We start from the raw sequence: 27,993 nt of genomic DNA, 5'->3' as shown, positions 1-27,993 counted from the left end.
TTTGGAAGCACCAGCTGCTCTTGGCATGTTCCTTTTTAATTTAATTTTATCCAAAAGTTCTGTTTTCTCAGTTCTAGCTAGCTTCTTTGCTATGAAAACTGTACCATGTGTTGGGGATGACAGGAGGAAACATTAACTCTCAGTGTGAAATGATTTATTTTTTAAAAAGGAAGGACGCAGTATGAAAATACAAAAAGGAAAGTGACAGGCTTGTCACATTGCATTAGGGCTCATGCGCACACACAGTCTTTAAGATCCCATAGGAAGGCAGCACTCCTCTGTTCGGTAATCATCTGCCTCCCAAGTGGCACAGACTTTCCATCATTCATCTGCAGTTCTTAATCCACTGTATGCTCGAAGTGATACACAGTAAGCCCTTGAACCAAAGCACCCCTGTGACAGGAGAAAATTAAGCGCATTGTCAACTCTTTAGAGTTCCTCGGTGCAGGCCTGAAAATAGCTGCATGGGAGGCAAATTCTGCCTGGCATCATTGCTGGAGTGTTGTGTAATGAAATGTTAAAAAAAATCCCTTTTGGGTAGGCCTTCTGCTCTTTGCTCACAAATGCTCCATGCATTCATTCTGTGCATGGGAAAGGAGTACAATTGTGCCAGCTGGGCACCCAATTTCATCGTGCCAGCTGGACCCACCCCTGACCTTTGCACATTGGGCCTAAGTGAGCATGGGAGTTCTGTACTCATGCAGCAATCTGCATGTTGAACTTCCATAAACTTGAGGACCCTGGCCCCCATACTGCAATCCAAGTGACAGGCACGCTCACTACTTCTGAGGCACTTTAAAGCATGCCCAGCCAATTCTCCTGGCAGGGCTGCTCCATGCCTACTAAGGAGTGTGTACATCCAGTAGCGATGGCACTCCCTGCATTCCCGAATGGGAGTACCGCCAGTACTGTATTTCTGCTTAGTAGGCATACAGCAGTCCCAGTGTTGGAACTAGCTTTGTGGTGCCTTGGAAGCAGCAAGCACGCCTGTGACTTGGATCGGCAGCTCACTGCACAGTTGTTCTGTCAGGGTTTCCGATTCCATGGCAAGCTCTACAGGGTTACCTTGGTCCATGTGTAGTAATCACATCCTCAGCTTTGCCTCAACATGCAGAGGCTGGAGAGTGGAGCCGGTTCAGTTCCTCCACGCACAGTGAGTGAACATGTGGAGCACTCATTAGGTGAGTTATAAGAACTTTTAGGGTCTGGACCTGGCAGTCCAAAGGAACCCCTCTTATCCAAAACCCATGCCCTGTTGCTTTGTGCAAGCCCAAAGACAGCAATGTGCTGTAGGACAAAATATTTGTTGAACAAAGTACCAGAAATCACATACCACGAAGATGTTGTACACACAATGCTGAAGCTATCCAACTTGCTTAATTACATGCAGTTCATTAAGTGAGGCATGTACTTCTGATTCCCTCTACATTAACATAATAAGCTTTTAGTCTTTTACTTGATTGCAAGCTTAGTATATTTATTTCCCTACTTTATAGATGCCATCAATGCAAATCAGGCTATCTGATGTGACTCTTTCCTTTGCCTCAAGGGCTGCGTTTAAGCCAGTGTTACTCACCCTATGGTAGCCTCAAAGGATCTGCTCATGCATTTGCTTTCCATTCTCAGTGACTATGAGGCTTCATACTTAGTCCTTCTTTCTCCTCCACCTTTCTGCAGTCCTGAAAAAGTTTCCTCCCAACTTCACAACTGATTTTCCACAGATATGCTTGCTCTACACCTATGTCAACACAATTGAAAACAATCTCTACTATTATTAGGAGCTGACTACAATCATGCTCAGATCATTTCTGAAAAAAACCCTTCCATCTTTCTTGGTGCTGCACTCTGGCTGGCCCAGGGCATGTCGGAGGCGCTGCTTAAGATCCAGAGGTGCAGTGTTCATAAAGTCTTTTGTTCCAGTCAGGAAGTCCAGCATATGACCCCCTATATGATCTCCATCAACAAAGCATTCAGTGATATCCCAAGCAGAAGGAAAATCATACACCTGGTATTTAACTCCCATTCCTTCCAAGACAACTTTGACGTCATCGGCTGTGATGTAATGGCCACTGTCAGTTGGCGGAAGGCAGTCTCTGTAATTCTTCCATATAGAAGTCCATCCACTGTGACCTATTAGAATGCAGGATATAGATTTCTTAGTTTTACTATGTCATCATGATAAATTAAGGGAACTTAACCAGGCTACGTTGTAGGCTCTGGAAAATTATGCCCTTAAAAACTCTGCTAGTGCCCGGAGTTTTTTCAGACGGCAAACTTACTGCGACTTTACTTTGGGAGGGTGGGTGTGCATTCACATATCAGCCAGATTTACCCCAAAGTGCATACGATATTTCAGAGAGCACTTCACACACAATTTGGGTTTTTTCCTCCATATTGGAATTTAGCCCAATTTATGTGTGTGGTAAAAAAAACAAATCCTCTTTTTGCATCAGAGTATCTGTTATGCCCCGAACTCACAGTAAAGCCTCATAGTAAACCCGCAGTAAAGCCTGCTGTCTGAAAAGCCTCCTGGGAATTATTCACACATAGCTTCATGCTACGGGGTAAATGTTGAGTGAAGCCACTTGGAATTACACTCAAGGCATCTGAGGGAAACAGCCCCTATCCTCTGCTCAGGTTTTCTTTTGGAAACATATTCGCATTGCATGCCTCTTGTTTTCGTTCTAGCCAATGAGGGGACTGAGAGCAAAAGAGCACTCCTTGGATAGGAACACAATAATTCTACGTCAGTGCCTCTCCCTATTTGCTTTGGCATTTTCAGAAAAACTCTCTTAAAACCAACATTTTAAAAACCCAGAAAATGCATCAAGATACGCTAGAATTCAGAACACAAAGAGGTCATTCACACAATCGAAAACTGTGTTCTACCCAGGTTTGGGAGCTGTGTGTACTCCCAATTTTTGATTGTGTGGAAGCAAGGTTAGAGGAAAACCTGGGTAGAAGTGATTGTGTGGAAGCAAGGTTAGAGGAAAACCTGGCTAGCTTTTTCTCCTACCTTGCTTCCACACAATCACTTCTACCCAGGTTTTCCTCTAACCTTGCTTCCACACAATCAAAAATTGGGAACACACAGAGCTCCCAAACCTGGGTAGAACACAGTTTTCGATTGTGTGAATGACCTCAAAGACTGATTTGTGTGTGGAGTACTTCCAAGGATCTCGAATGGACTTCAGGGTAAGTTTGGCTGGTGTGTGAACGCACACACTCTCTTCTGGAGGAGATTCGGGATAACAGCCCTGTTTGTAAAAGCTCCTGGAGAGATGCTTCCATTGAGACCAGTGGAAGCTCCTCCCAGGGTTAACAGCAGCTTCAGGGACACAATTTTCATCAGGACTGTAGCTTAGCAGGAAAGGATTACATACCCCTCGCTCTGCATAGCCTAGGTTTTTGATCCTAATTAGGAAGCTTCATGACTGCATATATATATATATATAGAGAGAGAGAGAGAGAGAGAGAGAGAGAGAGAGAGAGAGAGAGAGCCACACAGTACCAAACTACCTGTTTAATGTAACATATAGTTTGGCTCTTACTCTATTGGAGGACTACTTCCTTCAACCTCTCTTTGGCTTGAGCTGTAAAATTCTGGTTTCTAGCCAGAAACTGATGGAAAAGTTGAACAAAACTACATCTGCTATTTGAGGTAATACCAAAGAAGTTTGAAAACAGCCATCAGACATATGTGCTTCCTAGTTAACATGAAAATGGTCACTTCCAGTCAGGCCCTTAGTCAGCCCACCCAAGCAAATGAGGACGAAAAGAGCAGCAGGGAAGCAATAAGAGACGCAAGAGGGTGATGAGCAGCCAGTCAAAACAATTTACTTGTGAACAGGCACTCCAGCTTGGCACTAGATGACAAACGGACACACCTACCCACAAGTAAATGTAACCAGACTAAGTGCATTGGCTTGCCACTTGAAATGGAAAGCTTGAAGGGGACAGTGTTCCTTGCCATGCCCAAGACAGAAGGTACTTCAGAACTAGTACCTCCAGTGAACCCATCAAAAAGTGGAGCCTTAATCATGAACACAACTTGGGAGAAAAGGTAAGTTGAACCAGCCGTTCCTAGTATGTCAAGGGACATCTCACCAGACTGGATACAGGCCTATCATCAGAGAGCCATGGTAAACAGAATCAGAAGAAGGAAGACAACCAGATTATACAGTCCTAACATTATTTCACAAATGGAAGTATATATTGAGGCGGGTCTCACGATCAATGAGACCCACCTGGGGAGGGTGAGTGGGGAGAGCGGGATTAGCCCGCTCTCCCAGCACATGAAGCAGACAGTCTGCTCTGGGCGGCCGAAGCGGCCGCCCACACAACTGCTGGCTCCATTACAACTGCTGGCTCCCCGGAAGCTCCAGCATGCCCTGCGCAAGCGCACAGGGCATGCTGGTGAGACCCCTGGAGCTGAGAGGCAGCTTTTTGCCTCTCCTCTGGGGGTCTCCTTGTGAGCAGCCACAGCACGGAGCCGCGCTGCTGCTACTCACGATTTTTAAAACCAGGTTGGTGGAGTGCTTGTTCCGCAAACCTGGTTTAAGGGCAGGGGTAGTTAGGTGGGTTACCTGCTTAGGAACCACCGGGCTCACAGCTGAGCCTGGTGGTTCACACGATGGGATGAAATCGGGCTAGCTAATTTTGTCCCATTGTGTGAATAGCCTCATTCTCTGCTTTTTGCCTAAGGTTCTGTATAAACCCGGGCCATGTAAGATGAATCATATACACAGGCCCTATTGACACATTATGTTCAATGCACATACAGTCTGTGTTAACTGTGTGCACATAACACATCTGTATTCTGTATGCACAGACTGTTATTCACACATTATGTTGAACACACATACAGCAATACATTTCCTATCTGTACCATGCATTTGGATGCCTGTACCCAGGTTCACTTTTGAAATGAATTTATTTACAGTCACTCACACAGGCATATGCACATGTGTACAGACAGCTGTATGGATGTACATCAGAATGTCTGAATAGAGCTTCTGTCTTCAGTTGACAATATCTGTCAACTGAAGAGATAGTAGTGCCACTTCAAAACAGGATAGTAGAAGCTCCTTTTAAGCAGTAGAATTCTGTGAAGGAACAAACAAAGAACCCCTCACCTGATACAATTATAATCAGAAGTTTAGCATAACAATCGAGGCAGCTGTGGAAAAACATGATAGTGTTTGCAATATCCTCCACACGATACAGCATCTAAAAGACATAATGCCACATACAAACTAAGCAGATTGGTAAGATTTCATAATGAACATAATGAAGGACTCTTGCACATAAAAAACATTCTGTGACCAATCACGGTTATGCCCCTACAGAGATAATAGTACAATTCCTAGTGCTTATTTTCCAGAGTGGAGCACTGGGAGGAGGCATTATTGCTGGGGTAATAGTCTTCCTTCAAAGCAGGAGGTACCAAAACACGGTGCTGTTTCTACTTTTTCCCTGAAAATTACTGCTATATGATTTTCATTGGACTGGTGTTACAGGATTTACAGAAGTTGGGCAGATGTCCAGCAGGTGGCAGCAGAGCGGGATGGGTTGTCCTACAAGAAATTGAGTGGAAACATGGCCACTCCACCTTTTGTCCTCCTTACGTCCTTATTTTCTAAGCCTCTTTAGCCTTAGGAGAGGAAAGCCCAGAACATGCCTACCAGCTTCTGGAAACAACCCTCCACTCAGCCACCCAACTTAGCATTTTATTTAGCAGAATTTTATAACAAGGCTTATAGCCACTCCAGGCCTCTCTTGACAATAGCCCTTTAGGTAGGTCATAGCCAGCTGAACTAGATTTGATTGCTGTTGGGATACATGACCACAAGAGATTCCTTGCCATAAAGAGTGCAAAGTAAGATGAAACCATTTTTCTCATCCAGTATCTAAACTGTTAGAAAACCTCCTTAAAGTCGGTATTCTAAAACTAATTCTAAAAAAGCTATGATTTGAAATGGTATCAAAGACATGACATGCAATGAGATTGTAAAACACTATGTTTAAAAACCAGAGGATGTCCTATGACCAATGCTTAATTTACCTGGATCAGGTGTATGAAGTCATATTTCTTTTGCATATTCTGCTCTTTCAACTGCTTTTCATATTCCATGGATGTCAACTGGTGCCATGTGAATGAGACATTCTTCAGATCAGAAGAATTCCTAACTGCATCTGATCATTTTTTAAAAAATAGACAATATGAGCCCTTCATATTGAATGAATAGTTAAATATATGCTCCAGTATTTGGGTATGAAGTAATGAATTGCTGTACCTTTGTATGCCAGAATATGTTGTGGGTTGGGCTCTATGACATCATTTTTAACAAGGACTCCTGGATGCTTGGACTGGATAATCCTAATCATTTTCAAATCTTGTTCACCTGTGCAATAAATACAAACAAAATATCTACCCCAGATCTTCCTCCTGACCATTTGTAAATCATAGTTCCCCTGAACTGGCTGGAGACAAGAGTTTCTTCAAAACTCTGAACTCTGCAATCATATCTCAAAGCAACTTCAGAGGGCACAAACAAGTGCCACTTGCCTGCTGCAGAGTATTAGTGTCTAAAGCTTCTGCAAATTCCCTACCAAAAAATGCTACCAGCATCTGGTGGGTAAGGCAGAGCAGGCAAATTGAGCATTTGTCTTTGATATGACTCTCTTGGCATGTGGTATTTTATACCCCAAACCTCTATATTGTTTAGCATGGAGAAGTCATATTTCCTCATCCTCTCTAGATGTGAACAATCAACTTATCCTACAGTCATACTTTTTTCTTTTTCTTTTTGGTAATGTATGATTTTTTTGTAATCTACGATTATGCATGCTAGCTGGCCAACCTGCTTCGTGGACAGATTGCTGGCTGGTATTTGAAGAGCACAGTAGCCAGGGATAACTCCAAGGGGTAGCAAGGGCAGGGATGTAGGTGGCTTATCAGCGGCCCTGGGACAGGCTGCCACCAGTGGCCACCGCCACCACTACTGAGTGCCCTGGCCATGTTCCTTGTGTCAACATCACACATTTGCTGACGCAGGGGACATGGCCACCACTGGGAAGAGGGGTGGCACAGCCCCTCACCTACTCCCAGCTGGTGAATGTCGCTGGGGGCCGGGGGGGGGCCTGAGAGGTGGGCGGGGGGGTGCAGTGATGGCCTCCAGACCTTGGAGGCCCAGGGACATCTGGCTATAGCAAAAGCAGTATTTCAGTATTTGTTTTCAAAGTACTGAAAGTCAAAACTATGTGCAGTACACTCTTAGAGCAAAATTATTCCATATTTCACTTGTGCCAGCTCTAAGATTTATATTCCTTACCTGTGCCACTTCCCACACCTAGCACATGGATAGTGGATTTTCCATTTCCAAGACTGAAATTATAAACATTTATGATACAGTATTAACACATTGATTTTCCCCCATTTATTTTGTTAAACTGAATGCTGTTGTAACTAACTTTGCATTACTAAGGGAGTGCAGAACTTTGAGCAGAGTACCACTAGGTGTGTTCCACCAATATGGAAAAGGCACCAATTTCTCAGTCCTGGCAACAACATAGGCAACTCATAGCAAATGTTAATGAGGCCTATGGCCTATTTCAAAATGTAGTTTAACAGAAAAGTACCACACATACGAACTTTTTCTTCTATGGATATTTCTAGAAGATGAATATTCCATTTATTTCTGCCCATTAATTATATGAAATGCTCACAACAAAGAAAGGAAGGTATTAATCCTGGCACTCTTAATGTTATCAAATATTCTACTACTCCAGGACTGGAGCCACCAGATCAAATCTCCACAGTTAATAAATCCATACTTTGAATATGAATTTGCTGAATTAAGAAATATTGGTGATGTTTGACAGAGCTGTAACATTCTGAATCGACAGATTCAGGCCTGCACAACATAAGGCCCGGGATGGGATCTGGCCTGCGGGGACTTTTTTTGCTGCTCCCCAGGTAGCAATAGCAGGAGCCATGAAGAGCTCTTGGCTTGTCCCGCTGATGAGCAGCAGCAATGTGGTGCAGCTGGCCATTTGAGACCAGATGAGATGGATGTGGCAGCAATGGACTGCCAAGTGAGTGAGCCAGAGAGGCAGCAATAGATGGAGTGGGTTGGAACAGCAGTGGCGGCAGCAGTGGTGGCGGCAGCAGCCAGACACGGGCAAAGCACATCCCAAAAAGGAAGAGGGTCACTCTTATGGACAATTCCCTCTTCTCCATCTTCTGTCTCTCCAGAAACTGCCATACAATGCTATCCTATGCATGATTACTTGAAAATGCATCCCACAGTGTACCTAGAAAGGCTTACTCCCAAGTAAGTCTGCCTAGGATTGCAGCCTGAAAGCAACAGCAATTTATGGAGAGAAGAGGGCTTGGCATTTGTTTGGAGCTGCCATGCACTCCAAGTGCCCACTGGCTGAGCAGGATCAGAGCCTATTTTCTGGCCACTATCCTTGGTTAAAACTGTGGGTCCCTTGATGGTAGTGGTGGGGAAATCCACAAGTAACTAATCACTGTTTTCATTAATATTATTAATTATTTTTGGTGTAATAATTAATGTACTGAAAACTGACCTCTGTCAAGCGGGCTGGAACCAACCGGGTCATAAGTGGGCCATGCAATTAGCCAGGGTGCATGGCGGCCTCCCAAATGGCCATCGCCACCTAAGAAAAGGCCAAAACTGACCCAAAATGGGCCAAAATGGCCCTTCGGAGACCAGGGGGAGGCGGAAATGCTGGAAACAACCACCACCACCCATGGCCACTGCAGCAACCACCGAGGCTGACGCCAAACCTGGTGGTAAGTTTAAAATATTACTTTTAAAAACTCTAGAACCCCTGAACTGGCTCGAATTTGAGCCGAGCTGGGCCCCTCGTTCAGGCTGACCAAACCAAACATGCCGTCCAGTTCGAGTCTGGTTCAGACTTGAACCAAACCAGATAAACCGGTTTTGTGCATACCCCTACATAAAATGACAAGAAAGATAAAAGCACTCCATGATTAGTAGTATGCACACGTCAATTTAACAGACCTTTAGAAGAGAACTAAGAATATGAAAATACAAACCCATAGACAATTGAACATATCTCAACATGCACTTCTCCAAAGTATTTTGAAACTCTTGCTCACCCGGCTACTATACTTGGCAGCTCCTTCTGATTGAACTGTTCCATGCATTGGTGTTCAGTTGAATGATCTAAAAATGACTTGAAGGCTTTTGCATATTCCTCTACGGTAAGGCTTCTCATCAGCTGGGTCATACAGTGCTCTTTGGGAAGTAAACCCATGTTGGAGTTTGTTAATCACTGGAGAGAAATGATGTCACCATATGGCATAGAGAACTTCAGGTGCAGATTGATCATGACAGGGAAATCTCCTAATAGGAACACAAGGCCATTGGTCCATCTAATTCAGTATTGTCTTCACTGACTGGCAGTGGCTCTTCTAGGTTTCAGGCAGGAGACTTTCCCAGCACTACCTTGAGATGCAAGGGATTGAAAGTGGGATGATAAAGTTGCAAGGAATTGAACCTCAGTGATAGAGCATCTACTTTGCATGTAGACGGTCTCAAGTTCAATCCCTGACATCTCTAGGTAGGGCTGGGAAAGACTCCTGCCTGAAACCTTGGAGAGCCAATCAGTGTAGACAATACAGAGTGATATGGACCAATGGTCTGACTTGGCATAAGGCAGCTTCCTATGTTGCTATGCAGGCCTGCCAACCATGAGGCTATGGTGTTGGCTGATTGTTCTAGTGGAATGGCAATGCTTCCTCCTCTGCCATTTTTGTCTGAATGCCCTATAACAATGCTGCAACTAGGACATTATGGGATACAGAGTGGCAGCTGCCATGAAGGAACTACTGAGAGGAATTCTGTTGCTACTAGTAGTGACAGTAACATTGTAAAAAGAGGCAGGAGGGGAACCCCTCTGCCATTGCTGCCACCCATTAATTGATAAACCTACTACCATTTTGAATAAATTGCACCCCCTAGTGGTTGAATATTCCCCCATTCATTGTCTGAGAATTCAGTGGAAACGGGGAGGGCATTTTTACCCTTCCTTGGTCTTTGCACTGGAAGAGATTCAGATCAGGTCTAGTGAACTCCATCAACTTGTGGTTGCTGTTGGTTGCTTTCCTTTTAATCACTGGGATATTGAGGCCTATGCTGGTTGAAGTGGTAGCAGAGGAGAGCTGGTCTTGTGGTAGCAAGCATGACTTGTCCCCTTAGCTAAGCAGAGTCCACCTTGGTTGCATGTGAATGGGAGACTAGAAGTGTGAGCACTGTAAGATATTCCTTTCAGGGGATGGAGCCACTCTGGGAAGAGCAGGAGGTTCCAAGTTCCCTCTGTGGGATCTCCAAGATAGGGCTCAGAGAGATTCCTGCCTGCAACCTTGGAGAAGCCACTGCCAACCTGTGTAAACAATACTGAGCTAGATGGACCTATGGTTTCACTCAATATGTGACATCTTTCTATGTCCCTATGTTCCTATGAAGTACCAGAGACTCTTCCTAATAGTGTGCTTGTGCATGGAATATTTTTCATGATGTTTCTGCCATCTCGGCACATTGTGCCTTCCATGCAAGAGCAAGGGTGGGCATCACCAAATGTTGATGGATGCCTTCCAAGAATATCTTATGGGGAGGGACCATCACAACTGGTAGGTATCAAGGGAGTGGAGCTTGCTAGGCATGCTGTGGGAATGGCTGCAAAAGTAATACATTTCCTTATTCCACAACTGTTCTTTATTCCACTTTGCAGCTGGGGAAGCTCAAGTATTACTCCCACCATCTTCTGTCCTGCCGTCATAGAGACATTTTCCCAAGAAGCAACAAGATGAAAAAGAAGTGAAATTTTAAAGCTTCCAAAGTACCTGAATTGTTTGGTGGGTTCATCAGTATCTCTTTCTCAAAGCTTGCATCTTTTGCTGTCCTGCAGAAGATGTTATAATGCTTCAGCAATGGGAACCATCACCTGCTTATCCCTCTATTGCAGGGATTCACAACCATGGGTCCCCACTCCCCAGATGTTGTTGGACCATAACACCCACAATCCCCAGCCACAATGGCCAAAAGCTCTACGGTCAGTGTAACCAACCCACAATTCTCATCCTATCAATATAAGTAGTGATATTGTCTGGCATACCTGGCATCATATTCATCATCTTCCTCAATGGATCTAACTGCAGGCAGCTTTGAACAATTCAAGGTACAAAATCCATTGGAAAATACTCCAACCCTTAAACAGCCATCAGCAATTTTGCCTGGATTTCTTTCGAGGACCCTGTGTTGATAACAATAAAACAAGTTTTATGGCCAGTTCTACCATGATTACCTTGCCAGAGTTTGAAGAAGGACATTTAGACTGGTTAATTGCTTGCAATCCTATATTTGAACATTTTATTCATGTATGATAATTCTATTCCATCTTGCCCTCAAAGCACAAATGTCAGAAATCAAAAGAGATACAGGCATGAAGTCTAGCTCACTGGATAAGTTTTAAGAAGAGAATTCACAAAAGTCAAAACTTACCACACATATCTATCTTTCACCTTCCATGCTAAGCCCATTGGATCAGGCCCATGGCCCATCTAGTTCAATATCTAGTTTCCCACAGTGTCCCACCAGATGTGAGAGCAACCATTGGCAAGAGCTGAGAGCATGCCCTCTCTTGCTGTTGTTCACCTGCATCTGATATTTAGAGGCATTATGCCTCTGAGGCTGGAAATGGCCTATAGCCACCAGACTAGAAGCCATTGATAGACCTGTCCTCCATGAACTTGTCTAAGCTCTTTTTAAAGCCATCCAAGCTAGTGACCATCACCACATCCCATGGCAGAGAATTCCATAGATTAATTATGTACTGTGTGAAACAGTTGACACGGTCCTAAATTTCCCAACCTTCAGTTTCATGGGATGGCCCCTGGTTCTAGAGTGGTGAAAGAGGGAGAAAATGTCCTCTCTGTCTACTCTTTCTAGGTTGTGCCATCGAGTCAGTGTCAACTCCTGGTGACCACAGAGCCACGTGGTTTTCTTGGTAGAATAGAAGAGGGGTTTACCATTGCCTTCTCCTGCACAGTATGAGATGATGTCTTTCAGCACTTTCCGATATTGCTGCTGTCCAACATGGGAGTTTCCCATATTCTGGGAAACACACCAATTGGGCATTCGAACCAACAGCCTTCTGCTCGTCTCCACTGCGCCATTAAAGGTAAAGTGTTCTGTCGAGTCAGTGTCAACTCCTGGTGACCACAGAGTCATGTGGTTTTCTTTGGTAGAATACAGGAGGGGTTTATTGTTGCCTCCTCCTACTCAGTTTGAGATTATGCCTTTCAGCATCTTTCCTATATCGCTGCTGCCCGATATAGGTGTTTCCCATAGAATGGGAAACATATCAGCGGGGATTCAAACCGGCAACCTCATGCTTGCTAGGCAAGTCATTTCCCCGCTGTGCCATTAGGTGGCTTCTAATCTCTCTACTCCATGCATAATTTCATACAACTCAATCATTTCTCTCCATAGTCACCTCTTTTCCAAACTAAAGAGCCCCAGATGCTGTAGTCTTGCCTAAGGAAGGTGCTCCAGGTCCTTGATCATCTTGGTTGCCCTCTTCTGGACCTTTTCCAGTTCAGCAATATCCTTCTTAAAATACGCTGACCAGAACTGTACTCAATACTCAAATGTGGCCACACCATAGATTTCTATAAAGGCATTATTCGCTATGAATATGAAGCAGCATTGAAGCAGCATTGTCATGAGTCAAACCATTGGTTGGTCTACTGTCTATTCTGACAGGCAGATGTTTCTCAAAGGCAGGTGCATTTCCCAACCATGATAATAGAGGTTCTTCTAGCTGGAGAACCTACAGATTGAATCTGACAGCTCCTGAATGCAAAGAATGTGCTGTACCACAGAGCTGTGGTTTTATATAAGCATCATTTTATTTGCTTGTTTCAACCCATCAGATCCCAGAGGCTCATGAAACATTGTGACACATAATCAAATCGCAACACATAACATTCAAATGCATCTCCTGCCCAAACAGGACTTTTCTCCATATCAAAATATGCAGTTTTAAGTGAGGAGGGAAAGGGTTAAGCAGCCCCAACCTCACCCCCATCAAAACCTGCAGCCTCTTCTAGCTTGTGGTGGGGATTAAATGTGTGAATGATATGCACGACTAAACTCTCATGTTTCATTTGGACCTTAGTCTGCTTCCACTAGTCTGGAGATGGACAAGGAGGCTATTCACAACACAGAAACCCTAAACTTGGATTACTGGAAGGCCTCTATGTAATCAGTCTGGCTTCTGCTATTAAGGAGAAGGGCAAAGAGATATTCAGAACTCCTAACCCCTGATCACTAGAAACCCTAACCTCAATAGAAACCTTCCATTGTTTAACCAGAAATTTCAAGCTATTTCTTTTAACGAAGTTGCTCTAAGGACCAGAATCTTCTTTTAAAATCAGTCTTCATGTTCAGTTATGGAAGCAAATTGTGTGCCCAGGGTAAAATTCTGGCAATAACAAAGCCTTGAAAGGGTTATTTCAAATATAGAGGTCTGTAAGGTCCAACACAGGATACAACAACTATAGTGCTCCAGATGGAGCACAAACCCAGCTATTGGGTATCACTGTGAAAATAACGTCTCTAAAGCTCAATTCACTGACTGTCAGATGATGGAAGTAAAGAGTGCCCTCCTCAGAGGAATGTTGAAAGGATAGGTGCGAAGCTTGTTGATTGATATTTTAAGTTTGTGAGCAGTGTCCTGCCAATAATAACATCAATAACAATAATCACCATAGCAATGGCATCTGTGCAGGGCTACATTGTGCATCAATATAACATGTTTGGTTAACGCTGTAGCACTGTTTGGATGAGGAGGAGGGGGGGGGGAGGAGGGGGGGAGGAGGATCAACGACATGGCACTGCTCACATATTCATAATTTAAATCAACAAGCTTTGACCCAGAAATTTCTTTTAAAAGCATTATATCCATAAGTTATATTTGCTCCTGTGGTCATTAGCTTATTGTACACATCATAATGGTTCTTCACATTGTTCTTACCTTTTCACCTTTGCCATTGGCTCCATGTTTCCGATGGGCCTTCTCCACTTTCTTTCCTCCGTTAGGATATTGGTCTTGCTTTCGTTTGGTTTATATACTCCAGCTGGACTCCAGTGTGTGAAGTAAGTACAGTAAGCAGGCACAGCTGGTCTTCAATCTCTACTGGTACTCTTCTAAATTCCCCTCCTCCATCTCAAAGTGGGATGCGTTTTGGCATAGCAGGGCTAAAGGTTAGAGACAGATTTGACTCAAAGTTGACATTTCCATCTGTTACTGTCACTGTATGCCAGTCTCCTAGCTCACTGAAGAGTTTCTATGACCTGCAAGATCTGAGAATGTCCTTCCTCACAGCTGTTATCGCACCCCCCACAAGTTGCTAGAATTAGTTTGCTCTAGAAGATATCTGATCCGGAAGACCTCAGATAACATATGAAGTCATAGTGCTAGCCCCCAATGTAGAATGCTTAAGAAACTTGGCATACAAAGTGTCTGGGGGAAAGGATGGCATTTATAGAAGGCAAAGACGATGTCATTTTTCTAGTCTGTACAGCACCTAGCACTTCTAAATACTGTGTGTGTGTGTGTGTGTGTGTGTGTGTGTGTGTGTGTGTGTGTGTGTGTGTAAATGTTTATGAAAGATTAAAGTTGAGGTGCTTACAATTTTCACTTGTGTTTCAAAAATCATGGAAATCACAAGTCAAACTAATCAGCTAAACTTCTGTATCATGTAAGTTGTAAAGACTTTGTACAATTTCATATATTATGTTGGCTTTACAAATTAGGCTCCAGGAAACCAAACTTTCCCTTTTCCCTTCAGCTCAATATTGGAATGGAGAGGGATGCATAAAGGCAGAAAATCAACAGGTACAGCTTCCTCAATCACTTGCTGCCCCTAATGAATTTCTGCTTGGTGCATCTGTACAAGTCACTGAGCTTCCTAGAATGCCACCTACTACAATAAATGTCCAAGCAGACATTCATCAGGTGCAGTAGGTTCATCTAACACTCTTCCAGCTAAACTTTCTCTGTTCCCTATTCAGATTGATAGAAATGCAAGGGTTTTATTTTGGAAAAGAGTTTCTTATGTTCCTTTTCAGGAAGATGTACTATGTGTGCCATTGTCCTAGTCTGAGAAAGAATTGCATTTATTTGTTTGTTTCTACTGACTAGGGATGTGCAAATTGATTTGGGTACAAATCGATTTGTACCCGAATCTAGCTGATTCGGGTGATTCAGAGACAAAACAAATCACCCCTGTGGTCCATTGGCTAGATTCTAGTACAAATCGAATCACACCTGATTCAATTTGAATTGATTTGAGATTCAGATCCCTCCCAATAATTCCCCAAGATTCCCAGCTTTCAATTAAAAAAAAAAAGCTAAGTATATAATACTTTCACTCAATAAATCCCTATGAGGATTCATTACACACTTTCATTCTTCTATTCATTTTGACTGTCTTTTTGACAGTGCCAACTGTCAACTGCCATTTGCCAACTACACCCCACTCCCACCCACAAGGCAGTGGGATACTACTCCATTTATGTTCTAGGATTGTTTTCAAGTGTTTAGGCTCTTTGGTGTCTAATAACCTTTCCTCATAATGAAGAGTCTAAAAATTCCTAAAATATAAACTGAGTACCCGGTTGCTTATGGGTTGGCGGGTAGTTGGAACATGGGATGGCACTAATTCCCCACCCCCACCTGCAAAGATGTGGGGTCAAAATTTCCATTTTGGGTATAATGGTACATAGGAACATAGGAATATAGGAAGCTGCCATATACTGAGTCAGACCATTGGTCTATCTAGCTCAGTATTGTCTTCACAGACTGGCAATGGGGGAGAAAGCTACCAGAATTTTTTCAAAGGATATGGGCAGAGGGCTGATTTTTGGTGATTTGTTGAAGTTTACGGGTCTTTAAGGTTTTTCCCCATAAGGTGTAATGGAGGTTTCAGCAGCCCCATAACTGCACTTGGGGGGCACTGGGGTGACCCAGAGTGAGTGGCAGTGTAGTGAACAGAGGGTGCCAACCACCCCCATGGGTTGCTAATCCATGGGGTACTGGGTTCTGTTGTTTCTGAGGTGTTCTGAGTGTAGAATCTCTGGTAGCAAATGAGAGTGGATTCATGGTTTGTATTGAAAATCTCATTTGCTACCAGAGAATCTACACTCAGAACACCTCAGAAACAACAGAACCCTGTACCCCATGAGTTAGAAACCCATGGGGGTGTCTGGAACCCTATGTTCACTACACCACCACTCGCTCTGGGCCACCCCAGTGCACTTATGGGGCTGCTGAAACCTCCATTACACCTTATGGGGAAAAACCTTAAAGATGTGTAAACTTCAACAAATCACCAAAAATCAGTCCTCTGCCCAAATCCTTTGAAAAAAATTCTGGTAGCTTCATTGTCCCCCTTGGGCACTACCAACAACCCCACACTGCTCTAAGCCACCCCTTTCCCCCCAATGTGAAACAATACACCTCCATTATACCTTATGGGGGAAAACATTAAAGACGCATAAACTTCAACAATTCACCAAAAATCAGCCCTCTGCCTAATTCCTTTGCAATTTGGGTGGTAGCCTCCACCCATTAGGCACTACCACCTCACCCCATTCTTTTGGCCCTGGGGCCCAGATTTTTGATCTGAATCTATTTGGATTCAGATTAATTCGGATCCGAATCTAATCTGGGGTGATTTGGATGGGTCAGATTCGGACCCAAAAACAAATTGGGGTTGTTTCTATTTGGATCAGGATCAAAACACTGAAAATCCGAATTGCACACCCCTACTGCTGATGTCTTACATCCAAATTGTAAATATTATAAAATGTCTGTTACATATGTTATATAATGCATAACCATATAATATAACCTCATATAACACATGTATCAAACATAAAATATATATTAGGTATGTGAGAATCTATTTGGGTACAAATCAATTTGTACCCAAATCTAGCTGATTTGGGTGATTTGGAGACAGAACAAATCACCCCTGTGATCCATTGGCTAGGTTTGGGTCCAAATCAAATCGTGCCAGATTTGATTGGAATCAGTTCGGGATTTTGATTCCTCCTATTAATTTCCCCAAATTCCCAGCTTTCAATTTTTAAAAAAGCTAAGCTCTAGCCCTTGTAGAAGTGGAGTTATGAAGCAAAATGTGTGGTCACTATTTTTCAAGTGTTTTGATTCTTTGGTATATAATAACTTTTTCTCAATGAATCCCTATAAGGATTCATTACACATCTTCATTTCTTCTATTCATTTTGACTGTCTTTGTACAGCTCCTGCTGTCAACTGCCATGTGCCAAGTACACACCCCTCCCACCTTCAAGGCAGTGGGGCGTTACTCAGTTTATGTTCTAGGAATGTTTTCAAGTGTTTAGACTCTTTGGTGACTAATATCCTTTCCTCATAATGAATTCCTATGAGGATTCATTACACACCAAGGAAGTTATTATACACCAAAGAATCCAAACACTTGAAAAATAGTGACCGCACATTTTGCTCCATAACTCTGCTTCTACAAGAGATAGAGCTTAGATTTTTTTAAAAAAATTAAAGCTGGAGATCCATGTTAAGAATAGGGCAACTTCGAATCTCCATTATACAAAATCAGTAAAAACAAAACAAAAATTTAAAATCAACCAAGTGCCCCACCGCCTTGAAATGTGGGTGGTAGGTGGCACCCATGGGGACCTACCCACCACCCAAATTTGGTGCTCCTAGGACCTTTATAAGTGGTCCAAATCAATCCAAATCCAATCCAATCCAAATCAAATATGGGGTGATTTGGGGGGACAGATTCGGACACAAAACAAATCAGGAGTGATTCAATTCAAGCACAAATCTAATCAAAAAAATTGATTTGTGCACATCCCTAATATATACAACATATGTTTACATGTATAACATAACTTTCTGTTATATATGCCACTTAACGTTTTTTAAAAAACAAACCCACACCACAACAATATTATTACTATTTTTTTTTTAACCCATGGGGCATATAAATTATGCCATTTATTTTCAGTTCAGTCTTTTTCTGTAATTAAGGTGGTCCAAAGAAAGTACTCGGCTTCATTTTAAAAGCATTGAGACCTTGTTGCATTGTCAGAAAGTATAAGGCCATTTTGGATAAGCCATGCTTTAATTCAAATGCCTTTTATAAAAGAAAGGTTTGGTTAGAAGAGGAAGGAAAAGTGCCAGATGAGAGGCACCAAAGAGGAAAGGAGTGTAGTTAGAGGAGGAAGACATGGAGGTGCCAAGGCAGCAGTGCCAATAGTGGCCCAATGATAATCTGTTGCCTCACAAAAGTCTGGAGCTGGCCTTGCTCCACCATGCAGCTGACCTTTGGCAGCAGTCCTTTTTAAACCTATAAATCACCTTGGAAATCCACAGTCTGCATCCAACTGACTGGTAGCCAATTTTTTTTCTAATGCAGCATACCACTTATCACATTTCCACATAAATTGCTCCTTTCAGCTATAGAAATCCTGCTTAAATTCAACGCTCTTCTCCAGTCCCTTGACATAAACTACAGTTATTATGTAACTCTAACAAACCACTCTAACAACCACTACAGCAACTTCTACTCCAAACAGTTGATTTACAAGGTCTTTTCTTAAGCTAAGACACACTTCCCTTCACAACTGTGTCCTGGGAATTACTTCCTGTCTAACAAGGCCTGTTCATTTATCCTTGTTATCTAAGGAGCTACCTATAAGTGATGGACAAACATATATATAAGACAGCACACTGACACGTTACTGAGAAAAAGGCTTTGTGTTCTGGGAATATGGCATGTTGAAACAGTGGGTGGTGTGTGTGTATATTTTTGTGCACACACGAACACACACATTTAAACCTTTTCCTGACTCACATACAATGCAGTGGACAATGCAATAAGCAGTAGGGCATCACACACACTGCTGTGTGCATTTAGAAACACAAAGTTGACACACTTGTGCAACAGTGCTCTTTGCACAACTGCATCAGGTTTGTGTTTCCAACCCACACAGCAGCATGAGCAGTGCACTATCACCCGCCTCAGGGGCAGAGCCACCATTGTGCGAATGGGTTCAAAGAACCCGGACCACCAACAAAAAGGGCCGCCAATGCCTGCAGCAGGGCATGGCTTGAAGAGAAGCATGGCTCCAGCAAGGGAGAGAAAGGGACAGATGCTGTCAGGCAGCAAGTGCTGCCTCAAATGAGAGGGGGAGAGCTCCCTCAAGCTATCCCAAGCCCAGGCCACTGCCCCATTGTGTGTGACTTGGAGCGTAGTTGTAGTGCTCCATAGGGAAATTTCAATCGTGTCTTTTAAACCTACTTTCCTCATGGAAAGTAGCCTTATGAGATTGCCCTGCTATACATGTGTCTCTCCGTGTGTCCATCCATGTGTGTCCTCTCCGCCAACAACGTCACAATGCCTGTACCATTTTGGACAAGATTTCATAGTTTTAGTGACACATAGGGACACCTCTGTGGCATATTTTGTAATTATGCCATCTACTACAATTCAAGAGGATGGATGTGTGAACTTTTGAGGTGGAAGTGGGCTAACGTTTGAACCACCAAACCAATTTACACCCAACTTGGTATACATGGTATAAAATTATAGAGGACCTTAAACCCTGATATCCCATGAGTGAATCCCAGAATGCATTTCAAGATGGCAGCCATATGTGTCTTCCCCACTATCAACTTTGCAATGCCTGGACCAATTTAGATCAAATTTAGTACAGTTGTAGTGCCCCAAATTTGGTACAGTTATAGTGTGTTTAACAATGTGTATAATATATAACAGTGTGTTTTATAATGACATATAGGGCTCTGGTGACTACTATTTTATGCTACCGTACATATTGCATTTTGTGCTTAACAACAAAAAGTGCATGAATTTAAAGATGGTAATTATCCATAATTAAAATTATGGTGAAAGAGAAGTAATTCTTACCGGAACTTCTTGTTTTTATTTGATTGTACAGTACCTCGACTCTATTTTAAAGACAGAAAAATTGCATAAATGAAATAAAGCAGCAGGAACCAATGATTGCTCATGCTTAAACCTCTTCAATATATCTATATGGCCACCTGGATACACCTATGCTTTGTTGCCTGCCATGACAGCAAACCCTTCCTGAAGGAGAAATATACAGCTTCTAAGCTGTGCCCAGGGTTTGGAAGTAGCCAGTGACGGTCTCCAGCACTTTCCCCCTTCAAACTTATAGGTTTGTTAATCGTTTGGATTGTGTGTGGTTCTTTTGTTTAATCTTTGAGTGATTTGCTTGTTATTACCTTGTGAAAGTGATTATTTTGGTCCCCTGTTCTATAAAAATGGCCCAACACTTTACTTTCATCCAAAACACACCTGGGGGAAAACCAGAGGTGAAGTTGTATGGGGGTATGAAGAACCATTGGCCAATTAATCTATTTACAAGTCTTGTTTTATAAGGATTTCCGGGGAGGTAGTCAGAAAAAGCCATTTCATAATGTAAGAAATCATTGTATGAATTCACCCTATGGTGACATTAATAATCATATCAGGCATTCTTTATATTTAAAATACTTTGTATTTTATATTTCTCAAGAAAAGGGGTGTATTATTCCCTCTGCTGGCCAAATGTATTTCTGCATCAAAATAACTTCAGTTGACTCGCTGTGGCTAGTCTGCAAAGTAAGGGTACAGTCCTCACTCATCTGAGAGAAAAACTCTTTGAACATGTGGTTTAACTACCCATGCACAGAATCAGACTGTATATATATGAATATATAATCAAGAACAACATGTGAAAATTAATGAAAATGTTTAATTGATAGTTTATGGACTTTGATTTTCAGTTTGAAAGTTGTTGTTGGGAGGTTATACAAACCCACATATTATTCACACAATGAGGCTATTCTCATGACCACTGGTGAGCCCCGTGGTTTACAAGCGGCTAACCCTCTTGAGAAGCCTTAGCCCAGGTTAGCTAAGTGAGTGCTCCACTAACCGGGGAAAGCTCCACGCTGCAGCAACTCATGAGGAGACCACCTCCGGGAGGCTAAAAAGCAGCCTCTCAACTTGGGGTCTCTCCAGCATGCTCTGCATGCTCGCGCAGGGCATGCTAGAACTTCTGGGGGCCACACGGTCCCCAAACTCCCAAACCCCTGACAGCTCTGTGGTGGAGCCGGCAGTCATGTGCGCAGCCGATCTGGCCACCCAGGCAGGGCTTGCTGATCATCTGTGGGGAGAGCGGGCTTAGCCCACTCTCCCTGCAAACCCTTTCAAAGCGGGTCTCACTGATCATGAGACCCGCCTCATTATTTTGCCCCTATTCACAACTTGTGCTAACCTGATCTGCTGCTTCATTGACATATTTTTATCATTTGAAAAGGTGTTTTTTTAATCATTGCATGATCCCAGCCAATTAGGGACCACTCAGTACGAATAAATATGTCACTGGCTCATATAGCCAATCAAATGTACTACTGTATTTTCTGGTAGAAAGGCTGCATCGGCATAAAAGCTGCACCATTGAAAAATGGCTGAGATTTTTAAAAATCACATCAGAATCACCGCATCGGCATAAAGGCCACACCTAAAGTATACCACCCCCTTCCATTTCCCATGAATAGCCATTTGCACTCCATGTGGGGGCATTTTGGCCCCTCGCTCTCTCCCTCCTGAAGGTATTTGCTCTTGCGGGGGTGACCAGGTTGGGCTTGCGGCAAGGCCATGGTCATATTTAGCAGCTGGTGTGGGTGCCACAGGGGCAGCGGGAGGCACCTTTAAATGGAAATTGGAAGGTGCTTAGCAAGCCAGAGGTTTGCATCTGGGGCTCTTTAGTTTGGAATAGAGGCGACTATGGGAGAAATGATTGAGTTGTATGAAATTATGTATGGAGTAGAGAGATTAGAAGCCACCTAATGGCACAGCGGGGAAATGACTTGCCTAGCAAGCATGAGGTTGCCGGTTTGAATCCCCGCTGATATGTTTCCCAGACTATGGGAAACACCTATATTGGTCAGCAGCGATATAGGAAAGATGCTGAAAGGCATCATCTCCTACTGCGCTGGAGATGACAATGGGAAACCCCTCCTATATTCTACCAAAAGAAAACCACAGGGCTCTATGGGCGCCAGAGTCAACACCGACACAAAGGCACATTTTACCTTACTTTACCTCCCTGTATTGCTGGTCCAGAAAGCTCTTCCCAGCAGTGGCAAAGGATCAGTTCTGTCACTAAGCTGGGGCGCATTCTGCTTGGAAGAGTGGCTGCAGCTGAGTGACAGAGCCAATTCCCCGCTGCTGCTGGGAAGAGCTTTCATGGCCAGTGATACAGGGAGGTAAGCACCTTCTAATGTCCACTTAAAGGTGCCTCCCGCCACCCCTCGCCCCCATGGCATCTGCACTGGCTGTTAAATATGGCCATGGCCTCGCTGCAGGCCCAACCTGGCCACCCATGCCTGAGCAATCACTTGGGGGCGGGGGGGGCAAGGGGCCAAAATGCCCCCATGCACAGCGCAAATTGTGCTTCATGGGAAATAGAAGTGGGGGAGCAGCATGCAGACCCAGGGCCAGGAAGACCCAGCTGCACTGTCGCCACTCCTCCTCCACTGCCTCCATTCCTTCCAGGCCCTCTCAACCATATGGAGCCTATTGTTAGTTGGAGGGTTCTGCTGTGCTGCTGCCACACCTCTTTCCCTTACCTCTTAATTCTGCCATAAAGACCCGCATCCGCGTAAAGGCCACAGGCGGCTTAAACTAACTTTTAGAAAAGTATGTGTCACAGCATTCCTACCGGAAGAGACGGTCCATGATAATGATAATAATTATTATTTATTATAAATTCGATTTCTATGCCGCCTTTCGAAAAATTGTAAACTGCCCTGAGCCATTTTGGAAGGGCAGTATACAAATCAAATCAAATCAAATCAATCAATCAATGGCTCAGAGTGGTTTACACAGAGAAATAATAAATAAATAAGATGGATCCCTGTCCCAAAAGGGCTCACACTCTAAAAAGAAACATCAAATAGACGCCAGCAACAGTCACTGGAGGTACTGTGCTGGGGGTAGAGAGGGCCAGTTACCCTCCCCCTGCTAAATAAAGAGAATCACCACGTTAAAAGGTGCCTCTTTGCCCAGTTAGCAGGGGAATAACACTGAAGGCAAAATCTTCACAATTTTCCTCACTTTGAATGGAGGGGAGAGACAAATTGGAAAACATCCCATGGTTTAGGAGATTGATGCTTCCTCCCATTCCTAAATGTGCTCTGCTTTTAGCGGCTACCAGCATGGCATGGCAAGATTATGTACCCATCCAGGTCTATTCTCAGGTTGTTACATATTATTTATCTGTAAATCCTATTGGGGAAAATGCAATGTAGATGGATGATATCTGCATCCAGACATGCCTCCAGATGCAAATGCAATATGATTCTATGACTCAAACTTGCTACATTGCTTTCAATAGAACATGTACCCTGTTTTATAGCTGATTCTCTCACAAACATAAAGTAATCTTCAATAGATTTAACTAAGAGCTTATTCAGAAACAACTCCATTTTCTCCTTCTCCTTTCACATCCTTTTCCTTTTTGACTCCACCCACCACACTCTCTCCAAGATCCCCACTGGGACAAACTTCTAAACAAAAAAACAAAAGATACTGAATAGAATACAACACACTCCACCCCATATTTTGACCCCCTTTGCTGAGACATTACAGAACCTGTTCCTTAAAACTCTAACCTTCCCTTATGATGTGCAAAACACAATGTTAAGAACTGATGTTGGCATACTTTTACCAACATCTAGGACTAAAATATGTTAATTCTAGTAATGTTTCTGAAATTCTCATTTGAATTTCTCCCCAGAAATTCCCAGTTCCAAATTATCTGATCTTGGTGGTTTTTTGGTTTTTTTAAAGTGGAATTAGTGCAATCAGAATTCTCCATTTTCTTTCTTTTTAAAAATTTTCAAATGCTATACAGAACATTGTACAACCATCGCCTTTCATAGCTTTCTGCACACTGATGTTTTTTATGCCTTTCCAACTCAACACATTATGAATGCATAGCTGCACAATGATAAAACACTGCAAAATTATCCTAGTTAAACAGGAATTCAGATTAAGTGGAATGCAAGACAGAGAAAACCAGAGGAAAGGGAAGGAACATAAAAGCAGAATATTCTAATTGCTAATAATTCTGTTAAAAGAATCTATCAGTATAGATTGTCTTCTTTTTTTGCCCCCTTCCATTTAGTGCCAAGCATTTAATTTTGAAAATAATAAATAGTAAACGAAATACACAAATAAATGCATAGTCTTGCAAAAACAGACAGTGTTAATTTCATGTTCAGTACTGCAGTATCATTTTAAGATAAATCTGACTGAGTAGTCCTTAGCCAGAAGAGGGCAGCAGTATCAACTAGCAGATTTTCTGAATGGAAGGAAAAACGGGAGGAAGCAGGGTGTCATCCCGTTATGGAGTTGGTTGCTGCAGAGTTGACCTAGGGAAAAATGTTTCAGTAGGGCGCTTTCCAGACTAGCTGCTGGAACAGCAGCAAAATGCCTCCATTTGGGCAAGTCGCATTCGGAATGTAAACAGCAGGGGGAGCAGTCTCGCAGCAACTAACAACCCGAAAAAACAGCAACTTTTCATGCCGGATATACAACGTCCTTACTCTATATTGCAGCGACTACATTTGCAACAAGGCATTGGAAATGTAAACGGCACCTTGCTGTCCACATAGGGACTGCGATGTCATGATGCAGTAAGTGTGGAAGCACACTTCCAAGATAGATCCTGACCCCATTGTAGGGTCTAGTCTGGAAAGCGCCCAGGAGAAAACTGCCCGGGGGCAACTGAGGAGCTGATGTCTGAGGGTAAGTGAGTAAAGTATTTCCTACATTTTCCTGAGCACAAGTGTACCAGTGACCCTGTGGGGTGAGGACAACCTTTGAAAGGATTAAGTTAGGCTGGATAATTTCAGGAGTCACATAAAATATGACTGAAGACCCTCTGAATAAAATCAGCAGCTGTCCTTGAATCAGGTTTCAGTCTGATCTATACACTTATTTACAGGAAGGACTTTCTGCTCAGTAAACATAATATACATGGAAGGATGTTAAGGACTTCACAGCACAAGTAGACATGGGCTGACCTCTTCTTTATATTTATTTCTCTAAGACATACCTGTGGCTGATCCCATGTGCGACAGCACTCACGAGAGTTTGTGAGCAGCTGCCAGATAGCCACGGGTACCGGTCGAAAAAATGGTGATGGGGGCAGTAGGCAGGGAAAGCACCAGCCAGGCCGGCCAGCGAAGGAAAGAAAGTGCCTGCCAGGCTGGCAGGGAAGTAAAGCACTTGCCTGGCCAGCGAGGGAAACTGCCGCTGGCGGTCAGGGAGGGAAACCATTGGCCATGCCAGCGAGTGAAGAAAACCACTGCTGCTGGCGGGAGGGGAAGGAAAGGGCCAGCCAGGCTGGCAGGCAGGGATGGAAAGCGGACTGGGAGGGGGAGGAAGGGAGCATGGACTGCGGCTGGAGGGAGGGGGGAAGGAGAACAGAGTGGGGCTGAAGGGAAGAGGGAGAAAGGAGAACAGACTGGTGCTGGAGAGCGGGGAATGAAGATGGAGAGGAGAGACAGGGAGAACTGGGGTGCAGATGCCAGATCAGCTAGTTCTAAATATTCTGCTGGCAAAATCAGAGGTGCACCCATGTAATTTTGGAGGCTGGACTTAAAGGCCTTTGCCCACCCACACCCCCACCTGCTGTGAGTTAAACATCATTTTAACACATAGGTTCTTGAGGGCACAAACCACATCACCCAGGACAGACTGAAGATGATTTGGGGGGCCCCAGGGGGTGCAGAGGCCCTGGATTTTGGCCCCGAAGTCCAGGGGTAAGAATGCCTCTGAGCAAAATTAGTAAAGATTTGTACTGTACTTGTTCATTCATGCCATGTTTATGCAAAAGCATAAAGATTAATGGTAAGGAAGGAGGAAGCAGAACTTGCCTCGGCCTGGGCCTAGTTCTCACTGAGGTGGTATATAGGAACATGAGAAGAGGCTTGCTGGATAAGTGCCAAGGCCTATGTAGTCCAACATCCTGTTTCCAACAGTGCCTCACAATAAGGATATGAAGGCATAACCCTTTCCTGTCATTGGTCCCCTACAAGCAATGAAGCACAGGGGTGTAGCAAGGTTGGAGTGGGCCCTGGGACAGAGAGTAAGGGTGCCCCCCACTACACTGCTTTCTTCTACAGAAAGGTATGAGGGGGAGAACAAAGGGCAAGCTGTTACCCAGCCCCTCCCAGGGCCATTGGTCTCTCCTTGATCATTTGTATCTACGCCCTGCAGAAGTATCCGACCTCTGAACCTGGAAGTAGCCTATAGCCATCAAATAGTAGCCATGGATAGACTTGTCCTCCACGCATTTGTCTAACCCCCTTTGCAAGCCTTCCAAGCTGGTGGCTATCACTACACCCTGTGCCAACACATTCCATAGGTTACTTATGAGCTATGTGAAAATAATCCTTTTTCTGTCTTCCCTAAATTTCCTAACAATCAGTTTCATGGGATCGCCCATGGTTCTAATGCTGTGAGGAAGGAAAGGAAACTTCTCTCTATCCACTCAATGTACACCATGCATAATTTTATAAACAGCTACAGCAACAACAACAAATATTTATATACCACTTTTCAACAAAAGTTACCAGAGCGGTTTGCAGAGCTAGCAAGAGAGAGAGAGAGAGAGAGAGAGAGAGAGAGAGAGAGAGAGAGCTGTCATGACTTCCTTTATTTAGCTTTTTTCTAAACTAAATATTCCCAAATATTGTAGCCTTTCTGCATCAGGATGGTGCTCTAGCACCCTCTCTGCATTGTGGGTGTAGAATTTGATAGAAGGGCCATAACTCAGTGGTAAAGCATATGTTTGCTTGAGAAAAGTTCCAGGTTAAATCCCTGACTTTTCCAGATAGAGCTGGGAAAGACTCTTGTCTGAAATCCTGGAGAACCACTACCAGCCAGTGTAGACAATAATGAGCTTGATGGACGAAAAGTCTGACTCACTATAAGGCAGTTTCATAGGTTCATATATATATTCAGTTTCACATGATGGAACATTTCTCTATACCAAGAACAAAATAAAAACAAACACATCTCCCCACACACATCTCCTCCATGTCAAAAACGTTCTAACATCTTTTCCTTGACATGTTCCTGCTTTCTGTGTGCAGGGACGTTTTTGAATGGAGGAACGTTCCATCATGTAAACTCAATATGAAGTGAAAAATCCTAGACAGAGATTTAGCATCCCACATGAGATCTGGGCCATAGCTAACTGCAGTCTACTGAAGCACTACTAGAGCCTTATGAATTAATGTGCTTCTCCTTCTACAAGATTAAAACAACTCTCCATAATGACGCAAGTGGGACTAAACTATAACCAGCAATAGAAAATCAAGCGCCACAGGTGGTTTTTTTTTTTTTTTTAATATTCCTTGGGTAGCTTACCTCCTTTACTGTAATGTCTCTCATTCCTCTCTCCATCAGTCTAAAGTCTATGCAGTTCACTCAGCACAGTTAGGTGAAAGCAGGCTCATATAATGGAGCAGCAGCAGTAGCAATGTTATGCAAGAGGGCACCAATTCCTTTCGTACAGGCACTGCCAGTTTTAAAGAGTCACAAGAAAGATCCCAAATACTTTCTGGTAACTGTGTCCAGTAGGCAAGTCAAAACCATTTGGATTGGCCTCCTGTGGGAAGTGAACTGTCTCTTTAATGAGCTCAGTTATTGGACCACTCACTGCATTCTCTCCCTGCCTACAAAGGGAGCGTCCATGCATGAGTCATATTCATGACAGTTTTATCCTGTTTATACCAACAGCTGACTGTTTATTGGAC

The 27,993-nt window shown here is 43.4% G+C and overlaps 1 protein-coding gene and 1 long non-coding RNA gene across 6 annotated transcripts in view; one reads left to right on the top strand and one right to left on the bottom strand.

The window, feature by feature from the left end:
* The window catches only part of LOC128327058 (uncharacterized), a 100,940-nt gene that overhangs the window by 65,394 nt on the left and 7,553 nt on the right, over positions 1–27,993 (top strand). For all 3 annotated transcript variants that reach the window (XR_008308437.1, XR_008308444.1, XR_008308451.1), the window contains 3 exons: positions 14,909–14,955; positions 20,088–20,330; positions 24,841–24,973. This is a non-coding gene — a long non-coding RNA (uncharacterized LOC128327058). The remainder of the gene's footprint in view (positions 1–14,908; positions 14,956–20,087; positions 20,331–24,840; positions 24,974–27,993) is intronic.
* Positions 138–27,654, bottom strand: LOC128326985 (carnosine N-methyltransferase 2-like). Of its 3 annotated transcripts, XR_008308382.1 has the most exons (12): positions 27,605–27,654; positions 20,057–20,097; positions 14,092–14,315; positions 11,170–11,307; positions 10,898–10,956; positions 9,152–9,290; positions 7,335–7,387; positions 6,297–6,404; positions 6,065–6,195; positions 5,136–5,229; positions 1,577–2,130; positions 138–393 (listed from the first exon to the last, which is right to left on the bottom strand). XR_008308382.1 is itself a non-coding variant. In XM_053254999.1 (11 exons), the coding sequence occupies exons 3-11, from the start codon at positions 14,115–14,117 to the stop codon at positions 1,775–1,777; spliced, it is 1,104 nt and encodes a 367-aa protein (XP_053110974.1). In that variant the 5' UTR covers positions 14,118–14,315; positions 20,057–20,097; positions 27,605–27,654; the 3' UTR covers positions 138–1,774. The 3 variants fall into 3 exon arrangements, 2 of the variants coding, with proteins under 2 accessions (XP_053110974.1, XP_053110989.1); XM_053254999.1 differs by having other exon boundaries at positions 138–2,130; XM_053255014.1 differs by lacking the exons at positions 14,092–14,315; positions 20,057–20,097; positions 27,605–27,654 and having other exon boundaries at positions 138–2,130; positions 9,152–9,327; positions 11,170–11,205.

This window comes from Hemicordylus capensis, chromosome 1 (genome assembly GCF_027244095.1).
Source record: "Hemicordylus capensis ecotype Gifberg chromosome 1, rHemCap1.1.pri, whole genome shotgun sequence".
In the NCBI taxonomy this organism is placed as follows: domain Eukaryota; kingdom Metazoa; phylum Chordata; class Lepidosauria; order Squamata; family Cordylidae; genus Hemicordylus; species Hemicordylus capensis.
Note: the sequence above shows the minus strand (reverse complement) of the source record. Positions and strands in the feature narration are given on the sequence as shown.